Source organism: Lampetra fluviatilis, chromosome 54 (assembly GCF_964198595.1).
Source record: "Lampetra fluviatilis chromosome 54, kcLamFluv1.1, whole genome shotgun sequence".
Taxonomy (NCBI): domain Eukaryota; kingdom Metazoa; phylum Chordata; class Hyperoartia; order Petromyzontiformes; family Petromyzontidae; genus Lampetra; species Lampetra fluviatilis.
The window spans coordinates 4,648,002-4,671,433 of NC_136328.1; the positions used below are offsets into that span (position 1 = coordinate 4,648,002).

Genomic DNA, 23,432 nt, shown 5'->3' on the forward strand with positions numbered 1-23,432 from the left:
CAGCTAGACCGGGTGTGGTACAGCTAGGGTTATGGTTAGGCTAGCTAGACCGGGTGTGGTAGGGCTAGGGTTATGGTTAGGCCAGCTAGACCGGGTGTGGTAGTGCTAGGGTTATGGTTAGGCCAGCTAGACCAGGTGTGGTAGGGCTAGGGTTATGGTTAGGCCAGCTAGACCTGGTGTGGTACAGCTAGGGTTATGGTTAGGCTAGCTAGACCAGGTGTGGTACAGCTAGGGTTATGGTTAGGCCAGCTAGACCGGGTGTGGTAGGGCTAGGGTTATGGTTAGGCTAGCTAGACCAGGTGTGGTAGGGCTAGGGTTATGGTTAGGCTAGCTAGACCAGGTGTGGTAGCGCTAGGGTTATGGTTAGGCTAGCTAGACCGGGTGTGGTAGGGCTAGGGTTATGGTTAGGCTAGCTAGACCGGGTGTGGTAGGGCTAGGGTTATGGTTAGGCCAGCTAGACCGGGTGTGGTAGGGCTAGGGTTATGGTTAAGCCAGCTAGACCAGGTGTGGTAGGGCTAGGGTTATGGTTAGGTCAGCTAGACCGGGTGTGGTACAGCTAGGGTTATGGTTAGGCCAGCTAGACCAGGTGTGGTAGGGCTAGGGTTATGGTTAGGCCAGCTAGACCAGGTGTGGTAGGGCTAGGGTTATGGTTAGGCCAGCTAGACCAGGTGTGGTACAGCTAGGGTTATGGTTAGGCCAGCTAGACCAGGTGTGGTAGGGCTAGGGTTATGGTTAGGCCAGCTAGACCAGGTGTGGTAGGGCTAGGGTTATGGTTAGGCCAGCTAGACCAGGTGTGGTAGGGCTAGGGTTATGGTTAGGCCAGCTAGACCAGGTGTGGTACGGTTAGGGTTATGGTTAGGCCAGCTAGACTGGCTGCAGTATGGCTAGGGCAGGGGTCGGCAACCTGCAGCTTCAGAGCTGCACGTGGCTCTTCAATCTAAGGAGTGCTTCGTGACGTTACTCATTAAGGACCACTGTCTCGCATTCACATACAGTGCGGTTTAAAAAAAATAGTTTTTACCAAATTCGAACGAAAAATGGCAAAGGTTATGGTTAGGTTAGCTTGACCGGGTGTGGTACGGCTTTTGTTATGGTTAGGTTAGCTTGACTGCGTTTGGAATGGCTAGGTTTACCACCCGTCCTGGTTGATTTTTTTCCTAGGATTGTCAAAATATCACAACAAACAACAACGAGCGGTCGGTTTGGTCAGAGAGACGCCACCGGCTGGAGAGGCGGGGAGGGTGCGAGGGGTGGCAGTGGTGTCCAGAGCGAGCCATTCCGGGATGATTGGAGCTACTTGGGTTCCCCGATACGATCCTCGCTCACGGCCTGTGCCGGGCTTTGGCCGCGTGGCCGGGCGGGGGGGGGTATCTGGGATTAGTGTGGGGTGACGGGGGCTTGCATGGGAGGGTTTGCGGTTTGCGTTAATGGGTAACTCATTTAGCCGCCCCATCGCCCGCCCCCACTCCCCCACTGCAGGTGAGCGTTGGGTACGCACGGAGCGACCTTGGCTGCTACTATCGGGGCAGTAAAGTGGAGATAGCAGGGGGGTCGTAAAATCGACATCCCACGTCGTCGTCGACGCCTCGTGGGTTTTGGCAGAGGCCGCACGAACGAAGCCCCGGGGCGGTGGACACGCAGGTGAACACGCAGGTGAACACGCAGGTGGACACACAGGTGAACACGCAGGTGGACACACAGGTGGACACGCAGGTGGACACGCAGGTGAACACGCAGGTGGACACACAGGTGGACACACAGGTGAACACGCAGGTGAACACACAGGTGGACTCGCAGGTGAACACGCAGGTGGACACACAGGTGGACACGCAGGTGAACACACAGATGGACACACAGGTGAACACACAGGTGGACTCGCAGGTGAACACACAGGTGAACACGCAGGTGGACACGCAGGTGAACACACAGGTGGACACACAGGTGGACACACAGGTGAACACACAGGTGGACACACAGGTGGACACACAGGTGAACACACAGGTGGACACACAGGTGAACACACAAGTGGACACACAGGTGGACACGCAGGTGAACACACAGGTGGACGCACAGGTGGACACACAGGTGAACACACAGGTGGACACACAGGTGGACACACAGGTGAACACACAGGTGGACACGCAGGTGAACACACAGGTGGACACACAGGTGGACACGCAGGTGAACACACAGGTGGACGCACAGGTGGACACACAGGTGAACACGCAGGTGGACACACAGGTGGACACGCAGGTGGACACGCAGGTGGACACACAGGTGGACACGCAGGTGAACACACAGGTGGACACACAAGTGGACACACAGGTGAACACACAGGTGAACACGCAGGTGGACACACAGGTGGACACACAGGTGAACACACAGGTGGACACACAGGTGGACACACAGGTGAACACAGGTGGACACACAGGTGAACACACAGGTGGACACACAGGTGGACACGCAGGTGGACACACAGGTGGACACACAGGTGAACACGCAGGTGAACACGCAGGTGGACACACAGGTGGACACACAGGTGGACACACGTGTGCACGCGCGAGCGCCCATCCCATCACCCGCACGGCCCTTCCTCCATTGGTTGAACGCAGGCAAGCTCAGGACAGGTGTGTCATCAGCAGAGTCAGGCTATGCTTGAATCAATGCTGCAGGCAGCGGTGCACTACAGGCGGTGCGCTACTACAGGCAGTACACTAGGGGCCGTCCATAAATGACGTCACGCACCTAGGGGGGGGTCAGACATTTGTGACGATGTGTGACGTCAAAATGCGCAACTTTAAATAAATATAGAATTGTTATAACAACACTCCAACAACATCAGAGTGCAGCGCCACATTAAATACGCGCTACAATGACAATAGTTTAAAGCGATTTGAAACATGTTTTATTTTCAAAATGAAAATATGGTTTTGGGGGGGCGCGGGGGGCAGAGCTTTGTGACGTCATATTTGAGGGGGGGGGTCTGGCTTATTGTGACGCCGTGTGACGAGGGGAGGGGGGGGTCAAAAATCGTCTAAAATCGCGTGACATCATTTATGGACGGTACGCTGCTACAGGTGGTCCGCTGCAGGTGTCACACTGCTACAAGTGGTGTACTACAAGCGGGGTGCTGTTACAGGTGGTGCGCTGGTACAGGTGTCACACTGCTACAGGTGGTGTACTACAAGCGGGGTGCTACTACAGGTGTCACACTGCTACAGGTGTCACACTGCTGCAGGTGGTGCACCGCAGGTGTCACGCTGCTACAGGCGGTGCGCTTCGTTTACTACGCCAGGCAGCGCGATACTGAAACTGCAGGCGGGCGCGCCGCTGCCACCGCGGGTGCAAGCGCTGCAGGTTGCAAGCGCTGCGGGTGCAAGCGCTGCGGGTGCAAGCGCTGCGGGTGCAAGCGCTGCGGGTGCAAGCGCTGCGGGTGCAAGCGCTGCGGGTGCAAGCGCTGCGGGTGCAAGCGCTGCAGGTGCAAGCGCTGCGGGTGCAAGCGCTGCGGGTGCAAGCGCTGCGGGTGCAAGTGCTGCGGGTGCAAGCGCTGCAGGTGCAAGCGCTGCGGGTGCAAGCGCTGCGGGTGCAAGCGCTGCAGGTGCAAGTGCTGCGGGTGCAAGCGCTGCGGGTGCAAGCGCTGCGGGTGCAAGCGCTGCGGGTGCAAGCGCTGCGGGTGCAAGCGCTGCGGGTGCAAGCGCTGCGGGTGCAAGTGCTGCGGGTGCAAGCGCTGCAGGTGCAAGCGCTGCGGGTGCAAGCGCTGCGGGTGCAAGCGCTGCAGGTGCAAGTGCTGCGGGTGCAAGTGCTGCGGGTGCAAGCGCTGCAGGTGCAAGTGCTGCGGGTGCAAGCGCTGCGGGTGCAAGCGCTGCAGGTGCAAGTGCTGCGGGTGCAAGCGCTGCAGGTGCAAGCGCTGCGGGTGCAAGCGCTGCAGGTGCAAGTGCTGCGGGTGCAAGCGCTGCAGGTTGCAAGCGCTGCGGGTGCAAGCGCTGCGGGTGCAAGTGCTGCAGGTGCAAGCGCTGCAGGTGCAAGTGCTGCGGGTGCAAGCGCTGCAGGTTGCAAGCGCTGCGGGTGCAAGTGCTGCAGGTTGCAAGCGCTGCGGGTGCAAGCGCTGCGGGTGCAAGTGCTGCAGGTGCAAGCGCTGCAGGTGCAAGCGCTGCAGGTTGCAAGCGCTGCGGGTTGCAAGCACTGCAGGTGCAAGCGCTGCAGGTGCAAGCCCCGCCCCCGCCGCACCTGCAGGTGTAGATGTGGTTCTTGCGCACGCTGCGCCGGAAGAACCCCTTGCAGCCGTCGCAGCTGGAGGCGCCGTAGTGCTTCCCGGTGGCGCGGTCTCCGCAGATGGCGCACGTGGCCACCACGCCGCCGACCAGCACGCCCGCCCCGGGGCCCCCGGGCCCCACGGAGTCCGAGGGCCCATGCACACCTGGGGGGTAGGGGGGGTAGGGGTAGGGGTGGGGGGGGGGTAGGGAGGGGTGGGGTAGGGTGGGGGGATGGGGTAGGGGGGGTAGGGGGGGTGGGGGGTGGGGGGGGGTAGGGTGGGGGGGGATGGGGTAGGAGGGGTAGGGTGGGGTGGGGGGGATGGGGTAGGGGGGGGTAGGAGGGGGTGGGGGGGGATGGGGTAGGGGGGGGTAAGGTGGGGTGGGGGGGGTTGGGGTAGGGGGAGGTAAGGTGGGGTGGGGGGGATGGGGTAGGGGGGGGTAGGGTGGGGTGGGGGGTGGGGTAGGGGGGGTAGGGTGGGGTGGGGGGAGATGGGGTGGGGGGTAGGGGGAGGGGTTGGGTGGGGGGGGTAGGGGGGGAAGAGTTCAAAATAAGATTAACACGTAGGAGGCTTCTTCTTGGTTCTTTCAGTAAAGTGACGTAAAAGGGAAATAATAAAATAATAAAAATAAAACAATAAGATCAAATTCTCACGACGTTTCGGCAAGCAGCCGTCCTCAGGTGAAGAACAGGGCTGTCGGAAAGACAGCTGTCCTAATGAACACGTGTTGTCGGAAAGACAGCGTCTGAATGAACACGTGTTCATTCAGACGCTGTCTTACCGACAGCCCTGTTCTTCACCTGAGGACGGCTGCTTGCGTTGTGGCCGAAACGTCGTGAGAATTTTATTATGTTTTATTTGTATTAGGCGCAGCTCCTGCAAGTGCTCCGTCGCGCCCCTGCTGGCGGAAGCTCTGGCGTCTTGTAAGAGGTGGGGTGTATGTACTGATTGTGGAACTTCTTTCGCACCGTACCTTGCCAACCGTGATAATCGGAGGCGCGGAGGAAGGACCGCAAACAACACGAAAAGGAGTTCTAAAGAAATGAGTTTTCAATCCAGATATGAAAGTGCATTCGCTCCCAGTGGCTTCCTCATATCGGAAGGAGGAGCGTTCCAGACGGCCGCAGAAGCGCGTCTGAAGGCGCCGCGCGATGCGGTGACCATCGTCGTCGTACCCACACTCTACCCCCCACCACGCGCACACTGCGAATCGACTCTGCTGAGTGGACAGATGGCACTCATCTGTAACATCACTCACCTCCAACATCACCTGTAACATCACTCGCCTCTAACATCACTCACTTCCAACATCACTCGCCTTCAACATCACTCGTAACATCACTCACTCACCTTTAACATCACTCACCTCCAACATCACCTGTAACATCACTCACCTGTAACATCACTCACCTGTAACATCACTCGCCTCTAACATCACTCACCTCTAACATCACTCACTTCCAACATCACTCGCCTTCAACATCACTCGTAACATCACTCACTCACCTGTAACATCACTCACCTGTAACATCACTCACCTCTATCATCACTCGTAACATCACTCACTCACCTTTAACATCACTCACCTCTAACATCACTCGTAACATCACTCACTCACCTGTAACATCACTCACCTCTAACATCACCTGTAACATCACTCACTCACCTGTAACATCACTCACTCACCTATAACATCACTCACTCACCTGTAACATCACTCACTCATCTGTAACATCACCTTCAACATCACTCTTAACATCACTCACTCACCTGTAACATCACTCACTCACCTATAACATCACCTTCAACATCACTCGGAACATCACTCACTCACCTGTAACATCACTCACTCACCTGTAACATCACTCACTCACCTGTAACATCACTCACTCACCTGTAACATCACTCACTCACCTGTAACATCACTCACTCACTTGTAACATCACCTGTAACATCACTCACCTCTAACATCACTCGTAACATCACTCACCTCTAACATCACTCGTAACATCGCTCACTCACCTATAACATCACTCACCTATAACATCACTCACTCACCTATAACATCACTCACTCACCTTTAACATCACTCACTCACCTGTAACATCACCTTCAACATCACTCGGAACATCACTCACTCACCTGTAACATCACTCACTCACCTGTAACATCACCTTTAACATCACTCGTAACATCACTCACTCACCTATAACATCACTCACTCACCTATAACATCACTCACTCACCTATAACATCACTCACTCACCTATAACATCACTCACTCACCTATAACATCACTCACTCACCTATAACATCACTCACTCACCTATAACATCACTCACTCACCTATAACATCACTCACTCACCTATAACATCACTCACTCACCTATAACATCACTCACTCACCTATAACATCACTCACTCACCTATAACATCACTCACTCACCTTTAACATCACTCACTCACCTGTAACATCACCTGTAACATCACTCGTAACATCACTCACTCACCTATAACATCACTCACTCACCTTTAACATCACTCACTCACCTATAACATCACTCACTCACCTATAACATCACTCACTCACCTTTAACATCACTCACTCACCTGTAACATCACCTGTAACATCACTCGTAACATCACTCACTCACCTATAACATCACTCACTCACCTATAACATCACTCACTCACCTATAACATCACTCACTCACCTATAACATCACTCACTCACCTGTAACATCACCTGTAACATCACTCGTAACATCACTCACTCACCTATAACATCACTCACTCACCTTTAACATCACTCACTCACCTGTAACATCACCTTCAACATCACTCGGAACATCACTCACTCACCTGTAACATCACTCACTCACCTGTAACATCACCTTCAACATCACTCGGAACATCACTCACTCACCTGTAACATCACTCACTCACCTGTAACATCACCTTCAACATCACTCGGAACATCACTCACTCACCTGTAACATCACTCACTCACCTGTAACATCACCTTCAACATCACTCGGAACATCACTCACTCACCTGTAACATCACTCACTCACCTGTAACATCACTCACTCACCTGTAACATCACTCACTCACCTGTAACATCACTCACTCACCTGTAACATCAATCACCTTTAACATCACTCACTCACCTGTAACATCACTCACTCACCTGTAACATCACTCACTCACCTGTAACATCACTCACTCACCTGTAACATCACTCACTCACCTGTAACATCACTCACTCACCTGTAACATCACTCACTCACCTGTAACATCACTCACTCACTTGTAACATCACCTGTAACATCACTCACCTCTAACATCACTCACCTCTAACATCACTCGTAACATCACTCACCTCTAACATCACTCGTAACATCGCTCACTCACCTATAACATCACTCACTCACCTGTAACATCACCTTTAACATCACTCATATGTAACATCGCTCGCTCACCTCTATGCACATCTAGATCAACAATTTATTCAGCGCTGCTTATTGCGTGCGCTAGTTTGTTGCCCTTCCCCCGCACCTCCGATTGGCACGGGTTGGCTACGTACGGTGCGAAAGAAGTTCAACATGCATAGATACATTAAAAGTAGGGTTGAAAGTGTCTGTGTGAAGTGGGGGGAGGTTTGCCATCACGTCACTCTCCGAACGATGGTTGGACATGAACAACGCTTTAGTAAGACGTCGTGTCACTCACAAGTCACTTCTTACCCATCATCAATGGTCTATCCACTGCTGGATGAATGCCTCTCTAAGCCGCCACCAACTCTATAGATCCTGTCATTGTAACAATCCACGCAGCACCCACACTCGAGCTCATTTCCTCCTACGTGTTCAACACACACCACTCGCCTATAACATCACTCGCCCATCTGTAACATCGCCCACTCGTCTCTAAACATCGCGGTGTGGATCACTCGGCCCCACTGGACACAAGCAGGTCCCAGAACCCCTCCGTGAGGTCCCTGAAGAGACTCACTCGGTCCCACTGGACACAAGCAGGTCCCAGAACCCCTCCGTGAGGTCCCTGAAGAGACTCACTCGGTCCCACTGGACACAAACAGGTCCCAGAACCCCTCCGTGAGGTCCCTGAAGAGACTCACTCGGCCCCACTGGACACAAGCAGGTCCCAGAACCCCTCCGTGAGGTCCCTGAAGAGACTCACTCGGCCCCACTGGACACAAGCAGGTCCCAGAACCCCTCCGTGAGGTCCCTGAAGAGACTCACTCGGTCCCACTGGACACAAGCAGGTCCCAGAACCCCTCCGTGAGGTCCCTGAAGAGACTCACTCGGCCCCACTGGACACAAGCAGGTCCCAGAACCCCTCCGTGAGGTCCCTGAAGAGACTCACTCGGCCCCACTGGACACAAGCAGGTCCCAGAACCCCTCCGTGAGGTCCCTGAAGAGACTCACTCGGCCCCACTGGACACAAGCAGGTCCCAGAACCCCTCCGTGAGGTCCCTGAAGAGACTCACTCGGTCCCACTGGACACAAACAGGTCCCCAGAACCCCCCTCTGTGAGGTTCCTGAAGAGACTCACTCGGTCCCAAAGCAGGTCCCCAGAACCCCTCTGAGGTTCCTGAAGAGATTCACTCGGTCCCACTGGACACAAACAGGTCCCCAGAACCCCCCTCTGTGAGGTTCCTGAAGAGACTCACTCGGTCCCAAAGCAGGTCCCCAGAACCCCTCTGAGGTTCCTGAAGAGATTCACTCGGTCCCACTGGACACAAACAGGTCCCCAGAACCCCCCTCTGTGAGGTTCCTGAAGAGACTCACTCGGTCCCAAAGCAGGTCCCCAGAACCCCTCTGAGGTTCCTGAAGAGAGTCACTCGGTCCCACTGGACACAAACAGGTCCCCAGAACCCCCCTCTGTGAGGTTCCTGAAGAGACTCACTCGGTCCCAAAGCAGGTCCCCAGAACCCCTCTGAGGTTCCTGAAGAGAGTCACTCGGTCTCACTGGACACAAACAGGTCCCCAGAACCCCTCTGTGAGGTTCCTGAGGAGACGCACTCGGTCCCAAAGCGGGTCCCCAGAACCCCTCTGTGAGACCCCTGAAGATAGAGGGGTGAGGGAGGCAGTATCCGTGAGGTCCATCAGGGGGGGGGGAGGAAGGGGGTTGCTGAGAGGGGTCCCTGTTGGGGGTCTCACCGTGAGGGGACCCCACGCCCTGCTGCTGGTCCCCGTGAAACTCCATGAGACGCGAGAAATCGGGGTCGAGGGCGGGGAAGTCGGACATGATGTCCGCGGTGAGACGTGGCGACAGGCGCATCCTCCTCCTGCTGCTCGCCCGGCTCGCCTCACCACTCCCCTCACCACTCCCCTCACCACTTGCCTCACCACTCCCCTCACCACTCACCTCACCACTTGCCTCACCACTCCCCTCACCACTACCCTCACCACTCCCCTCACCACTTGCCTCACCACTTGCCTCACCACTCCCCTCACCACTACCCTCACCACTCCCCTCACCACTCCCCTCACCACTCCCCTCACCACTCCCCTCACCACTTGCCTCACCACTTGCCTCACCACTCACCTCACCACTTGCCTCACCACTTGCCTCACCACTCCCCTCACCACTACCCTCACCACTCCCCTCACCACTCCCCTCACCACTCCCCTCACCACTCCCCTCACCACTTGCCTCACCACTTGCCTCACCACTCACCTCACCACTTGCCTCACCACTTGCCTCACCACTCCCCTCACCACTACCCTCACCACTCCCCTCACCACTTGCCTCACCACTTGCCTCACCACTCCCCTCACCACTCGCCTCACCACTACCCTCACCACTCCCCTCACCACTCCCCTCACCACTTGCCTCACCACTTGCCTCACCACTTGCCTCAACACTCACCTCACCACTTGCCTCACCACTTGCCTCACCACTCCCCTCACCACTACCCTCACCACTCCCCTCACCACTCCCCTCACCACTCCCCTCACCACTCCCCTCACCACTCCCCTCACCACTTGCCTCACCACTCCCCTCACCACTCGCCTCACCACTACCCTCACCACTCCCCTCACCACTCCCCTCACCACTTGCCTCACCACTTGCCTCACCACTCACCTCACCACTTGCCTCACCACTCCCCTCACCACTAATCTCACCACTACCCTCACCACTTGCCTCACCACTCCCCACACCACTCGCCTCACCACTACCCTCACCACTCCCCTCACCACTCCCCTCACCACTTGCCTCACCACTTGCCTCACCACTCACCTCACCACTTGCCTCACCACTCCCCTCACCACTACCCTCACCACTCCCCTCACCACTTGCCTCACCACTTGCCTCACCACTTGCCTCACCACTCCCCTCACCACTACCCTCACCACTCCCCTCACCACTTGCCTCACCACTCCCCTCACCACTCGCCTCACCACTACCCTCACCACTCCCCTCACCACTCGCCTCACCACTTGCCTCACCACTTGCCTCACCACTCTGTTCACCACTCCCCTCACCACTCTGCTCACCACTCGCCTCACCACTTTGCCTCGCCTCCTCACCTTTTACCCCGCTGCTTGCCTCACCCTCCAGGGATCGCTCACCTTGCTCCTCACCTAATTCCAAACTCGGCCCGTCAAAACAATCTCCACCTCACCCCCCAGGGACAATCTTACCTCACTCACCTCTCTCCTCACCCCCAGGGACACTCCTCACCGATCACTTCACAGTGACGCTCACCTACACCACCTAACCCTCGCCACCTAACCATCACCACCCAATATCACTCGCCGAACCCGAATGCTCACCCCTTTGAGACGTACGCTCCCCTCACTCTGCTCATCACCACTTAGAGACACTCACCCCTCACCTCACCCCTTCTTACACACTCGGCCACTAGTGATGCCTGCCGATGGGGCCTGCTCACCCCGGCCATGCGAGTCGAGCGAGCGCGGGGGTGAGTGAACGGGTGAGTGAATGGGTGAGTGAATGGGTGAATGGGTGAGTGGGTGAGTGAATGGGTGAGTGAATGGGTGAATGGGTGAGTGGGTGAGTCAACGGGTGAGTGAATGGGTGAGTGAATGGGTGAGTGAATGGGTGAATGGGTGAGTGGGTGAGTCAACGGGTGAGTGAATGGGTGAGTGAATGGGTGGGTGAACGGGTGAGTGAACGGGTGAGTGAACGGGTGAGTGAATGGGTGAGTGAATGGGTGAATGGGTGAGTGGGTGAGTCAACGGGTGAGTGAATGGGTGAGTGAATGGGTGGGTGAACGGGTGAGTGAACGGGTGAGTGAACGGGTGAGTGAACGGGTGAGTGAATGGGTGAGTGAATGGGTGAGTGAACGGGTGAGTGAACGGGTGCGTGAACGGGTGAGTGAACGGGTGACCGAACGGGTGAATGAACGGGTGAGTGAACGGGTGAGTAAATGGGTGAGTGAATGGGTGAGTGAACGGGTGAGTGAACGGGTGACCGAACGGGTGAACGAACGGGTGAGTGAACGGGTGAGTGAATGGGTGAGTGAATGGGTGAGTGAACGGGTGAGTGAACGGGTGAGTGAACGGGTGAGTGAATGGGTGAGTGAATGAGTGAGTAAACGGGTGAGTGAACGGGTGAGTGAACGGTGAGTGAATGGGTGAGTGTAATTGTCGCGAGTGTTGGTGAGTGCGAGGGAGTGTGAGGGTGAGTGAGAGGGTGGACTAGCTTGAATGAGGGTAAGTGTGAGGGCGAGCCTGCGTGGTGAGGGTGAGTTTGAATGACGGTGAGTAGAGGGGTGTACATGAGCAAGGGGGGTGAGTGCGAGTTGGTGAGTGTGATTGCAGGTGTGAGGGCGAGTGACGGTGAGTTCGTGTGACTCTAACGGCGAGCGAGTGTGACGGTGAGTGTTGGTGAGTGATGGTGAGTGATGGCCGTGTCAGGGTGAGTGTTGGTGAGTGATCACACGACCGGTACCCGTGTTGCTTCGATCTACGCTTTTCCCAAACATCACCGAAAAGTTACTTCCCCCCCCCCCCAGTAACACCCCCAGGGTCAACCCCCACCACCCCCCTCACGCCCCCCTCACCCCACGTGTGTCAAGCCAGTGCCGTGTGTGTGTGCGTGTGTGTGTGTGTGCGCGTGTGTGCGTGTGTGCGTGTGTGTGTGCGCGTGTGTGTGTGTGTGCGTGTGTGCGTGTGTGTGCGTGTGTGTGTGTGCGCGTGTGTGTGTGTGTGCGCGTGTGTGTGTGTGCGTGTGTGTGTGCGCGTGTGTGTGTGTGCATGTTTTTGTGTGTGTGTGTGCGTGTGTGCGTGTGTGTGTGCGCGTGTGTGTGTGCGCGTGTGTGTGTGTGCGTGTGTGTGCGCGCGTGTGTGTGTGTGCATGTTTTTGTGTGTGTGTGCGTGTTTGTGTGTGTGTGCGTGTGTGCGTGTGTGTGTGCGTGCGTGTGTGCGTGTGTGCGCGTGTGTGCGTGTGTGTCTGCGTGTGTGCGCGTGTGTGTGCGTGTGCGCGTGTGTGCGCGCGTGTGTGTGTCTGTGGGGTGCGGTTGTATAGCGGTTAGCGCGCTGCGCTACGAACCTGTTCGATTCCCGCTCACGGCCAACACCAGTGACAATTATCTGAACCGGTCCCGGGCCTCCCCTAGGTGGACTCAGCCTCAAATGAGTACCTGGTGCGGTGTGTAAACATCGCCACTGACCATCCACCTCCTCGTGTAACGTTCCGGCCTTCGTAATTGCTCGTTAACAGCACTTGCCCCTACAGTCTGTTAAGGCTACACGGGGGGTCTTTGTCTTTGTGTGTTGGGGGGGGGGAGCGGTGGGCGCAGTGGTGAGCGCGCTGCCCCAACGCACCCGGCGACGCGAGTTCCATTCCCGCTCACGGCGACCAACCAACACCACTCGCCTCACCACTCGCGCCCCTCACCACTCACCTGACCCCTCACCCCGCTCACCACTCGCCTCTCTCCTCACCCCCCCTCCCTTCCAGGTACACTCACCCTGACACTCACCTCGCGGTCAGCTGAACCGGTCTAGGGCCCTCCCCCTCTAGGTCGACTCGGCCTCAAATTAGTTCCCTGGTGCAGAGATGTGTAAACATTGCCACTCCGGGGTGGGGGGGGGGAGACAAAGGCGGCCGGGCGTGGTGTTTGCCATCCTCTACCTTGCGTGCCGTGCCGGCCTTAGTAAGAGCTACTCGCTAACAGCACTTGCCCCATCAGTCTGGTGAGGCTATAAGGGGGATATTTGTCTTTGTGCACGTGTGTGTACACGTGTGTGTGTGTACACGTGTGTGTGTGTACACATACATGCATGTGTGTACACACGTATATGTGTGTGTGTACACGTGTGTGTACACGTATATGTGTGTGTACACGTGTTTGTGTGTGTGTACACAGGTGTTTGTGTGTGTGTGTGTACACGTGTTTGTGTGTGTACAGGTGTGTGTGTGTGTACACGTGTGTGTGTGTGTACAGGTGTGTGTGTGCACGTACGTGCGCCTGTGATTGTTGTCTTTCCCCACAGAGTACGGACAACCTCAACATGCCAGAGTATAATTTGGGGGGAGACAACGAGAACGTGGAGCTTCCGCGGATTTCTACCCCCCCACCTCACCCCCCCCCCCCAAACCGACCCACCCACCTCACCCCCCACCCTCCCGCCCCCCCACCCCGCGGCTCGCATTACGACAGAGCGAGGACTTTGAACCCCATGGCCATAACCGCGTCACCTCGCCCCCGAGGCCGCGACACCCAGCACAGAACACCCTGCACACAGCACACCCTGCACACAGAACACCCTGCACACAGTAACACCCTGCACACAGCAACACCCTGCACACAGTAACACCCTGCACACAGCAACACCCTGCACACAGCAACACCCTGCACACAGCAACACCCTGCACACAGTAACACCCTGCACACAGTAACACCCTGCACACAGTAACACCCTGCACACAGCAACACCATGCACACAGTGACACCCTGCACACAGTAACACCCTGCACACAGCAACACCCTGCACACAGTAACACCCTGCACACAGTAACACCCTGCACACAGTAACAACCTGCAGCCAGCACAGAACACCCAGCACAGTAACACCCTGCACACAGCAACACCCTGCAGCCTGCACCACCCTGCACAGCACACAGCACACAGAACACCCTGCACACAGCAACACCCTGCACACAGAACACCCTGCACACACAACACCCTGCACACAGCAACACCCTGCACACAGAACACCCTGCACACAGCAACACCCTGCACACAGAACACCCTGCACACAGCAACACCCTGCATACAGCAACACCCTGCACACAGTAACACCCTGCACACAGTAACACCCTGCACACAGCAACACCCTGCACACAGAACACCCTGCACACACAACACCCTGCACACAGCAACACCCTGCACACAGAACACCCTGCACACAGCAACACCCTGCACACAGAACACCCTGCACACAGCAACACCCTGCACACAGAACACCCTGCACACAGCAACACCCTGCACACACAACACCCTGCACACAGCAACACCCTGCATACAGCAACACCCTGCACACAGAACACCCTGCACACACAACACCCTGCACACAGCAACACCCTGCACACAGAACACCCTGCACACAGCAACACCCTGCACACAGAACACCCTGCACACAGAACACAGCAACACCCTGCACACAGCAACACCCTGCACAGTACACAGCAACACCCTGCAGCCTGCACACAGCACACAGCAACACCCTGCACACAGAACACCCTGCAGCCTGCACAACCCTGCACACAGCACACCCTGCAGCCTGCACCACCCTGCACAGCACACAGCACACAGAACACCCTGCACACAGCAACACCCTGCACACAGAACACCCTGCACACACAACACCCTGCACACAGCACACCCTGCACACAGCAACACCCTGCACACAGCAACACCCTGCACACAGCAACACCCTTCACCCTGCACTTTGCACCCACCACTCCTCACCCTGCACTATTGGCACAGTGCCATGCACCCCGCACACAGCCCCATGCACTATAGGCACAGCACCCTGCACTCTGCCGCACGACATACAGCTGTGTGCCCCGTTTTCCCTGCTCCCACGTGCTATAAGCCACTCAAAGCTCCGGGTCGCACGGATGGATTCATGAATCCATGATCGTGCTGCCATCTTCTGGCCACGTGGCAAAAGTCAGCCACGAGCAGCCTCCCTCCCGAGCTCATCCACGTCACTGCAACGTCACTGCAACGTCATCCACGCTCGTGCAACGTCACTGCAACGTCATCCACGCTCGTGCAACGTCACTGCCACGTCACTGCAACGTCATCCACGCTCGTGCAACGTCACTGCAACGTCATCCACGCTCGTGCAACGTCACTGCCACGTCACTGCAACGTCATCCACGCTCGTGCAACGTCACTGCCACGTCACTGCAACGTCATCCACGCTCGTGCAACGTCACTGCTACGTCACTGCCACGTCATTCATCCGGGGGGGGGTCAACCTCAAATCCCCCCCCTACCCCAAAATGCACATCGCACACCTAACACCTTGCAACGATAACACTGGTCAACACACTTTTTCTGGCATAAGGTATTCCAAAGGTTGTAAGGTAATTTTGGGGCGCTGATTCCAAATCTGGCATCAGTTTTTGTCTATCACATCAGGTTTTTGAGATATCAAATATTGCATTTTCAATAATAACTGCAGAAGAAAAATATTAAATAAATGTGGATATCTACATTTAATTATATTATAAACACACTATCCTAAAAATACAGCACCATATTTTTAACACTAAAGCAGTCACTGACTCGCAACAACTTGCAATCATAAGTGACAGAGTTAATTTCGGGTAAAATCAATGAAAATGGGGTATGCCGATAGCATAAAAATGATGTGATAGAGAAAATCTGAGATCAGATTTGGAATCAGCACCCTGAAATTAGTCTAAAACAGCTGCAAAAGTCCCGACCAGAAAAATATGCTTTTTTTTTGTTGACCAGTGTAACGATCTATACTCGATACTCTGCGTATCGCACCCTGCACTCACCACCCTGCACTCACCACCCTGCACTCACCACCCTGCACTCACCACCCTGCACTCACCACCCTGCACTCACCACCCTGCACTCACCACACTGCACTCACCACCCTGCACTCACCACACTGCACTCACCACCCTGCACTCACCACCGTGCACTCACCACCCTGCACTCACCACCCTGCACTCACCACCCTGCACTCACCACACTGCACTCACCACCCTGCACTCACCACCCTGCACTCTCCACCCTGCACTCACCACCCTGCACTCACCACCCTGCACTCACCACCGTGCACTCTCCACCCTGCACTCACCACCGTGCACTCTCCACCCTGCACTCACCACCCTGCACTCACCACCCTGCACTCACCACACTGCACTCACCACCCTGCACTCACCACCGTGCACTCTCCACCCTGCACTCTCCATTCAGCACCCAGTGGGGGTGTCACCACAAATGGCTTAAAAACAAAACCTCTTACGATTCGCGTAACGCGCGTGTGCGACTCGCTGTTTTACATAATCATGCAAATGATATGCAAAGCATTGAACTTGGGCCCATCGAGTCAATAGAATTGTTAACCAACGACGCGGTAACGAAGCGAGGTCACCATGTCAACCTCACGAGAATCGGGGAGAGATGTTAACTACCTCGCCTGGTATACAGGAGGTCGTGGGTTCGATCCCGACCCTGACGGGACCCTGCTGTATATTGGAGTTTGTGTGTCTCTCCGAGGTGAGATGTTAACTACCTCGCCTGGTTTACGGGAGGTCGTGGGTTCGTTCCCGACCCTGTTGGTGCCTGTTATCTAATTGGAGTTTGCGGTGTCTCTCTCCTCTCTCTCCCCGTGGGTTTTTCTCCGTGTCCTCCGGTTTTTCCCGTCACATTTTGAATCAACGTCACGCGTTTAGAGTCATTTGGCTGCTATAAATGTCCACGCGATAAGCCGCTTCGTTGAGCAATCATTTGTGTTCAGGTCGCTTTTGAAAACGAGAAATATAGCTCAGTGGGTCTTGCCTGGTAAAATCTAAAATGTTATATTCTTTGGTTCTTTCGGTAAAGTCACGTAGAAAGAACATTTAAATTAAATTAAAAATAAAAGCTATTTTAATTTTATTTTAATATAATTTTATATCTACGTGACTTTACCGAAAGAACCAAATATTATGAATTCCTGCAGTCACGAAAGTTTTAAGTCAAAATCTACAACGTTAAATTTAGTAGTTTACAAACTCCTTGTGAGATGATGACAGGAGAGATCTGGACGAGAGCGAGATGTAACGAACGACATCAGTGCATAGAGATGCGGACAACAACACAAAGAATTTAATTTTAAATACGACGTGAAATTATAAGCCACCTTCGTTGAGCTATGATCGTTTGCGGCCAGAGCTACGTAGCTCAGCGGAGCCCTTACCTGGTAACATTGTTTTGTTTAATGTGTTGAGTTCAAGGCCGTAGCCATGGAGTCAACATTGGGGGGGACCAAATCTTTCAGGGGGTCTGGGGGTCCCCCCCCCCCGAAAAAAATATAAATTTGAAAACTAATTTCCTGCCTAAAATATTTAAAAAATTCACTAACACACAGGATGGACTTTTATTTTTTACAATAATGTCTAATAGTGTATTTTCTTTTGTACCTTTTCTTGTTTCATTGTATGTAATGGCAGAGATTAGGGATTCATAAAGTACAACCATAACCACACTCATTTCAACAAAAATCTATTTTATAGCAAAGAAATTTGGGGGGAGATATTTTGAGCATATTTGAATATTGGGGGGGGAATGTGTCCCCCCCAATATATATGATAATTACGGCCTTGGTTTAGTTTAGTTTAGAATCGCGAGGAAAAAGGAGAGGGTTGGGGGGGTGGATGGAGGGAGGTTGTCAGTGGTGAGGTGGGGGGTGAGTGGTGGGGGGAAAGGTGGGCGGGAGGTTTGGGATGAATGGTTGCACCCAGCTTTGCTCCCACCACCCCCCACTCTTTACCAAAGTAGTCAATAACACCGTGGCCTTAAACACAACACCCTATGTACAGTAACGGGCGACGTTTCGGGCAATGCCCCTTCTTGAGAGCACACACACAGAGATGCCACGCCGGTAGGCGTGACCTATTTTGAGTGACGTCAGGGCTGTCACGTTAGCCCCGCCCACAAGCAGACAGGGGGGGTGGGGTCGGTGGATGGGGGATTCGGTGAAGGGATGGAGGGGGGGGCGTCGGTGAAGGGGGGGGGGAGAGGGGGCGTCGGTGGATGGGGGGGGGGCTAGTCCCACGTGAGCGGGGGGGCTTTGATTGCAGGTCACGTGACTCCATCACGCACTCCTTGACTCATTAATGACGGCACGTGACCAAACGAGTGGTGAGCGTGGCTGGTGAGTAATAGAGAGGGATGGTGAGGGATGATGAGTGACGAGATGGGTGGTGAGTGTTGGTGAGTGATGGTGAGTGAGTGATGGTGAGTGATGGTGAGTGAGTGAGTGATGGTGAGGGATGGTGAGGGATGGTGAGTGATGGAGAGGGATGGTGAGTGATGGTGAGTGATGGTGAGTGTTGGAGAGTGATGGTGAGTGATGGTGAGTGTTGGAGAGGGATGGTGAGTGTTGGTGAGTGATGGTGAGTGATGGTGAGTGTTGGTGAATGTTGGTGAGTGGTGGTGAGGGATGGTGAGTGTTGGTGAGTGATGGTGAGTGATGGTGAGGGATGGTGCGTGATGGTGAGTGATGGTGAGGGATGGTGAGTGATGGTGAGGGATGGTGAGAGTTGGTGAGTGATGGTGAGTGAGTGATGGTGAGTGATGGTGAGGGATGGTGAGTGATAGTGAGTGATGGTGAGGGATGGTGAGTGATGGTGAGGGATGGTGAGTGATGGAGAGGGATAGTGAGTGTTGGTGAGTGATGGTGAGTGTTGGAGAGGGATGGTGAGTGTTGGAGAGTGATGGTGAGTGATGGTGAGTGTTGGAGAGGGATGGTGAGTGTTGGTGAGTGATGGTGAGTGATGGTGAGTGTTGGTGAATGTTGGTGAGTGGTGGTGAGGGATGGTGAGTGTTGGTGAGTGATGGTGAGTGATGGTGAGGGATGGTGCGTGATGGTGAGTGATGGTGAGGGATGGTGAGTGATGGTGAGGGATGGTGAGAGTTGGTGAGTGATGGTGAGTGAGTGATGGTGAGTGATGGTGAGGGATGGTGAGTGATAGTGAGTGATGGTGAGGGATGGTGAGTGATGGTGAGGGATGGTGAGTGATGGTGAGTGATGGTAAGGGATGGTGAGTGATGGTGAGTGTTGGAGAGTGATGGTGAGTGATGGTGAGTGTTGGAGAGGGATGGTGAGTGATGAAGTTCCCAACAGCACTCGCCCATCCACGCACTCACCACACCGCAGGTCACAACAACACACTCACCCATCCACTCACCACACTGCAGGCCACAACAACACACTCACCCACTCACCCATCCACTCACCACACTTCAGGTCACACAACAACACTGTCACCCACCCACTCACCACTCTTCATACCACAACAACACTCTCACCCACTCACCCATCCACTCACCACACCGCAGGTCACACAACAACACCCTCACCCACTCACCCACCCACTCACCACACTGCAGGTCACAACAACACCCTCACCCACTCACCCACCCACTCACCACACCGCAGGTCACAATCCTTCCCTCGCACCGCTGTCAATTTTGAAAGTCCCGAGAAGGCCTCTCCCTCTCTCCCTCTCTCTGGCAGAGACGAGCAACTCCACGGCTGCTGCCTTCACTGTTGAGTTTAACGCGTCACGGGGACTCTAACCGGTCACGTGCACCACGTGCGTCACGGGGACTCGAACCGGTCACGTGCACCCCGTGTGTCACGGGGACTCGAACCGGTCACGTGCACCCCGTGCGTCACGGGGACTCGAACCGGTCACGTGCACCACGTGTGTCACGGGGACTCGAACCGGTCACGTGCACCCCGTGTGTCACGGGGACTCGAACCGGTCACGTGCACCACGTGTGTCACGGGGACTCGAACCGGTCACGTGCACCACGTGTGTCACGGGGACTCGAACCGGTCACGTGCACCCCGTGTGTCACGGGGACTCGAACCGGTCACGTGCACCCCGTGCGTCACGGGGACTCTAGCCAGTCACGTGCACCCCGTGTGTCACGGCGCCGCCTTTGTCTGACGACCCCAGCGAGCTGCGAGTTCGGCCCTCACGCCGGCGCAGACCGTGACCCCACGTGACCCCACGTGACCCCGGCACTTTTTCTTCTTCTCGCGCTCGCGCGCGCGCGCCACTCTCGGGCACGGGGCCGTGATTCCTGCCACGAGCGGCAACGGCCGCCTTTGTCTCGCGCGACAGGTGTGTGTGTGTGTCAGTGTGTGTGTGTGTGTCAGTGTGTGTGTGTGTGTCAGTGTGTGTGTGTGTCAGTGTGCCAGTGTGTGTGTGTGTGTGTGTCAGTGTGTGTGTCAGTGTGTGTGTGTGTCAGTGTGTGTGTCAGTGTGTGTGTGTGTGTCAGTGTGTGTGTCAGTGTGTGTGTGTGTCAGTGTGTGTGTGTGTGTCAGTGTGTGTGTCAGTGTGTGTGTGTGTGTGTCAGTGTGTGTGTGTGTGTGTCAGTGTGTGTGTGTGTGAGGTGTGTGTGTGTGTGTCAGTGTGTGTGTCAGTGTGTGTGTGTGTCAGTGTGTGTGTGTGTGTGTCAGTGTGTGTGTGTCAGTGTGTGTGTCAGTGTGTGTGTGTGTGAGGTGTGTGTGTGTGTGTGAGGTGTGTGTCAGTGTGTGTGTGTGTCAGTGTGTGTGTGTGTGTGTCTGTGTGTGTGTGTCAGTGTGTGTGTGTGTGTGTGTCAGTGTCTGTGTGTGTGTGTGTCAGTGTGTGTGTGTGTGTGTCAGTGTGTCTGTGTGTGTGTCAGTGTGTGTGTGTGTGTCAGTGTCTGTGTGTGTCAGTGTGTGTGTGTGTGTCAGTGTGTGTGTGTGTCAGTCTGTGTGTGTGTGTCAGTGTGTGTGTGTCAGTGTGTGTGTGTGTCAGTGTGTGTGTGTGTGTCAGTGTGTGTGTGTGTCAGTGTGTGTGTGTCAGTGTGTGTGTGTGTGTGTGTCAGTGTGTGTGTCATTGTGTGTGTGTTTGAGGTGTGTGTGTGTGTGAGGTGTGTGTGTCAGTGTGTGTGTGTGTGTGTGTCAGTGTGTGTGTCTGTGTGTGTGTGTGTGTCAGTGTCTGTGTGTGTGAGGTGTGTGTGTGTGTCAGTGTGTGTGTGTGTCAGTGTGTGTGTGTGTGTGTCAGTGTGTGTGTGTGTGTCTGTGTGTGTGTGTCAGTGTGTGTGTGTGTGTCAGTGTGTGTGTGTGTGTGTGTGTCAGTGTGTGTGTGTGTGTCAGTGTGTCTGTGTGTGTGTGTGTGTCAGTGTGTGTGTGTGTCAGTGTCTGTGTGTGTGTGTGTCAGTGTGTGTGTGTGTCAGTGTGTGTGTGTGTCAGTGTGTGTGTGTGTGTCAGTGTGTGTGTGTGTCAGTGTGTGTGTGTGTCAGTGTGTGTGTGTCAGTGTGTGTGTGTGTGTCAGTGTGTGTGTGTGTGTGTCAGTGTGTGTGTGTGTGTGTGTGTCAGTGTGTGTGTGTGTGTGTCAGTGTGTGTGTCAGTGTGTGTGTGTGTGTGAGGTGTGTGTGTGTGTGAGGTGTGTGTGTCAGTGTGTGTGTGTGTGTGTGTCAGTGTGTGTGTCTGTGTGTGTGTGTGTCAGTGTCTGTGTGTGTGAGGTGTGTGTGTGTGTCAGTGTGTGTGTGTGTCAGTGTGTGTGTCAGTGTGTGTGTGTGTGTGTGTCTGTGTGTGTGTGTCAGTGTGTGTGTGTGTGTCAGTGTGTGTGTCAGTGTGTGTGTGTGTCAGTGTGTGTGTGTCAGTGTGTGTGTGTGTCAGTGTGTGTGTGTGTGTGTGTGTCAGTGTGTGTGTGTGTGTGTCAGTGTGTGTGTGTGTGTCAGTGTGTGTGTGTGTCAGTGTGTGTGTGTGTGTGTGTGTCAGTGTGTGTGTGTGTGTCAGTGTGTGTGTGTCAGTGTCTGTGTGTGTGTGTGTGAGGTGTGTGTGTGTGTCAGTGTGTGTGTGTGTGTCAGTGTCTGTGTGTGTGAGGTGTGTGTGTGTGTGTGAGGTGTGTGTGTGTGTGTGAGGTGTGTGTGTGTGTCAGTGTGTGTGTGTGTCAGTGTCTGTGTGTGTGAGGTGTGTGTGTGTGTGAGGTGTGTGTGTGTGTGAGGTGTGTGTGTGTGTGTCAGTGTGTGTGTGTGTGTCAGTGTCTGTGTGTGTGAGGTGTGTGTGTGTGAGGTGTGTGTGTGTGTCAGTGTGTGTGTGTGTGTCAGTGTGTGTGTGTCAGTGTGTGTGTGTGTGAGGTGTGTGTGAGGTGTGTGTGTGTGTGAGGTGTGTGTGTGTCAGTGTGTGTGTGTGTGTCAGTGTCTGTGTGTGTGAGGTGTGTGTGTGTGTGAGGTGTGTGTGTGTGTGTCAGTGTGTGTGTCAGTGTCTGTGTGTGTGAGGTGTGTGTGTGTGTGAGGTGTGTGTGTGTCAGTTTGTGTGTGTGTGTCAGTGTCTGTGTGTGTGTCAGTGTGTGTGTGTGTGTCAGTGTCTGTGTGTGTGAGGTGTGTGTGTGTGTGAGGTGTGTGTGTGGTTGTGTGTGTGTGTGTCAGTGTGTGTGAGGTGTGTGTGTGTGTCAGTGTCTGTGTGTGTGAAGTGTGTGTGTGTGTGAGGTGTGTGTGTGTCAGTGTGTGTGTGTGTGTCCGTGTGTGTGAGGTGTGTGTGTGTGTCAGTGTGTGTGTGTGAGCTCCTCCGGCAGGCAAGGCTGCGTTGGCTGGGTCATGTAGCCCGCATGCCCAGCCACCGCATGCCTAAGCAGCTTTTGTTCGGCCGGATCGAGGGGGCTAAACGGGCGCGGCACGGGCTAGAGAAGAGATGGAGTGTTATGGTACAGGAGGACGTGGAGCTGAGTGGACTTGCCGATGACTGGTACCAGCGGTGTCAAGATCGGCCTCAGTGGAGGAGGCTCGTGAAGGACGCTACTGGGCAGTTGGAGGCAGTCGCCCTCCAACAACAACGGAGGGCGGAGGAGCGACGCTCACAACAACGAGCAGAGCGCCGGGTGGCTAAAGCACAGCAAGTTGGCACAGTAGGGGGCACAGGTGGTGCATCAGTCAGTCATCTCGGTC

General features: G+C 55.0%; 1 protein-coding gene across 1 annotated transcript in view; it reads right to left on the reverse strand.

Moving 5' to 3' along the window:
• LOC144949521 (hepatocyte nuclear factor 4-gamma-like) overlaps positions 1–9,556 on the reverse strand; it is a 30,251-nt gene extending 20,695 nt beyond the window's left edge. The window contains exons 1-3 of the mRNA XM_078879445.1: positions 9,436–9,556; positions 9,245–9,283; positions 4,228–4,417 (exon numbers count right to left, since the gene is read on the reverse strand). Coding sequence (XP_078735571.1) covers positions 4,228–4,417; positions 9,245–9,283; positions 9,436–9,556 — 350 coding nt within the window. The remainder of the gene's footprint in view (positions 1–4,227; positions 4,418–9,244; positions 9,284–9,435) is intronic.
• Between the last annotated feature and the right edge of the window lie 13,876 nt (positions 9,557–23,432).